We start from the raw sequence: 2,396 nt of genomic DNA, 5'->3' as shown, positions 1-2,396 counted from the left end.
AAGAGACGTGCTTTGTTGAAAAATGCATATACGCCATTCGTGACAAGCTACTCTTTTACCAATAAGAAACAAGAATAGAGACATCATATAAAAAATAATAAATAAATAAAAATAGAGACGTGCCTTGTTTTTATTTTATTTTATTGGGTACAGAAGTGCCTTGCCTCGTTGAAAAATGCATCTATGCCATTGGTGACAAGCTGCTCTTTATTCCGTAGCCAACAATGACTGACCGCGATGATTGCGAATAAAATAAAAAATGACAATGACCACAGGGAAAAGTCGCATATACCAAACTGAACATTCGCCAATAGGCTAATTTTACAATAACACCATTTTAGCCAAATTTTAGAAAAAAAACACTTCAAAAATTTATTTGGTTATGGAAGTACATTTTTTGGAATCCAAATTTGACTTTTAATCTTGGCAAATTTGAGTTTCAAACTGTATAGACTATATTATTTGGCGTGCGCTGCTTGAAACTTGAGTCAAACTCAAATTTTGTTAAAATTGTGATATTAGGCAAATTTGGGCTTCGCCTATATAAGCCGGAGAGAAGAAAAACTCAGTACACCAACACCACCACTAAACACCATGGCTGAGCCTAAAAAAAAGCTTCACATAGCCATGTTCCCATGGCTAGCTTTTGGTCACATAATCCCATTTTTAGAACTTAGCAAGCTCATAGCCCAAAAGGGACATCGTATTTCATTCATTTCCACCCCTAGAAACATTGAACGCCTCCCAAAAATCCCACCACAAGTAGCAACTTTGATCACTTTAGTGAAGCTACCCTTACCCCATGTAGAGAACTTGCCAGAAAACGCAGAGGCCACCATGGATGTACCATACCACATAATCCCATACCTTAAAAAAGCCCATGATGGTCTTGAGCAACCTTTATCTCACTTTTTGGAAACTTCAACTCCAGATTGGATTATTCATGACTTTGCCCCTCATTGGTTACCACCAATTGCTTCTAGACTAGGTATCTCCCGGGCCATCTTTATGATTTTCAATGCATCAACCTTATGTTTCCTTGGACCAACAAAGTCAAGTGTGATAGAAGCTCATGAACCACGTTCAGAGCCTATTCACTTCGTTGTTCCTCCCAAATGGGTCCCCTTCCATACCAAAGTAGCGTTTAGGTACTTTGAGGCAAAGCAAGTCTTTGACCTCTTTGAAAAAAATGATTCTGGTAATTCGGATTGGTTTCGTTACTCGAAAGTTCTGTCAGGCGCTGATGCTTTTGCTGTTAAAACATGTGTGGAAGTTGAAGGTGAATGGGTGAAACTCCTTGGAGAGCTTCATGACACACCTGTAATTCCAGTGGGATTATTGCCACCCTCGAAGCAAGAGAGTTTAGAAAACAAAGATAGCAACTGGAATACAATTGTTGAGTGGTTAAACAAGCAAGAGAAAGAGTCAGTGGTTTATATAGCACTTGGAAGTGAAATTCAACCAAGTCAAAACGACTTCAATGAATTGGCTTTTGGGCTAGAGCAATCTGGGTTGCCCTTCTTTTGGGCTCTAAGGAAGCGAAAAGGCGTAGACTCTGTTCAGTTGCCCGAGGGGTTCGAGGAGCGAACCAAAGATCGTGGGGTTGTTTGGACAGGTTGGGCACCTCAGATTAGTATATTAGGTCATGAATCTGTTGGAGGTTTCTTGACTCATTGTGGTTGGAGTTCAGTCACTGAGGCATTTCAATTTGGACGTGCACTTATTTTCTTACCATTTTTGGGGGACCAAGGATTGATTGCAAGATTTTTGGAAGAGAAGGAGGCAGGAATTGAGGTACCTAGGAATGAGCAAGATGGGTCATTTACTAGAGACTCGATTACTGAGACATTGAAGTTGGTGATGCAAGATGAGAAGGGAAAGATTTACCGAGACAAAGCAAAGGAAATGACCACCATATTTGGAGATAGGGTCATCCACAATCGGTATGTTGATAAATTTGTTGAGTTTCTTGAAAGTAAAATGGGTTAAGTGGAATCAAGATTTCAGTTAGAAGTTGGTTTGGGGAATCTATATAAATTCCGGTATCTAGATTTTTGAGAATGTAATATTTCTATGTTTAGTTTGATTAAGAATCTAATAAAATCATGAAAATATGAGGTACTTATATTTAATTTATTTCTAAAATTTTTATAAGTTATGAACAGTAGGTTTCATTTGGAAAGTCTATTATCCAAAATAGTTGACAAATGCAATGATGGTTAAAAAAGTTAATGATAAATGGATAACGTATATTGATGATTGAACGATTCCAATTGTCAGTTATTTCAAAAACGGGAATTTGCCAAGTGATTCTTAAGAACCAAGAAATATAAGATTATGGGCAGTGTGATAAATGGTGTACCATACAAGCGAAGATTTACTCTACTATATCTATG

General features: G+C 37.8%; 1 protein-coding gene across 1 annotated transcript; it reads left to right on the top strand.

Moving 5' to 3' along the window:
* The first annotated feature begins 466 nt into the window (after positions 1–466).
* LOC142613689 (putative UDP-rhamnose:rhamnosyltransferase 1) lies at positions 467–2,132 on the top strand. Its single transcript, XM_075786141.1, has one exon. It carries the CDS (start codon positions 595–597, stop codon positions 1,987–1,989), a length of 1,395 nt encoding a protein of 464 aa, XP_075642256.1. The 5' UTR covers positions 467–594; the 3' UTR covers positions 1,990–2,132.
* Positions 2,133–2,396: the final 264 nt, after the last annotated feature.

This window comes from Castanea sativa, chromosome 10, assembly GCF_040712315.1.
Source record: "Castanea sativa cultivar Marrone di Chiusa Pesio chromosome 10, ASM4071231v1".
NCBI classification, from domain to species: Eukaryota; Viridiplantae; Streptophyta; class Magnoliopsida; order Fagales; family Fagaceae; genus Castanea; species Castanea sativa.
The sequence above is the reverse complement of the archived record's forward strand: the minus strand, read 5'-3'. Positions and strand labels throughout refer to the sequence as shown.

Bases quoted from the DNA above. Each gene is read 5' to 3' on its own strand.
- LOC142613689 (XM_075786141.1), top strand. From the start codon at position 595: ATGGCTGAGCCTAAAAAAAAGCTTCACATAGCCATGTTCCCATGGCTA.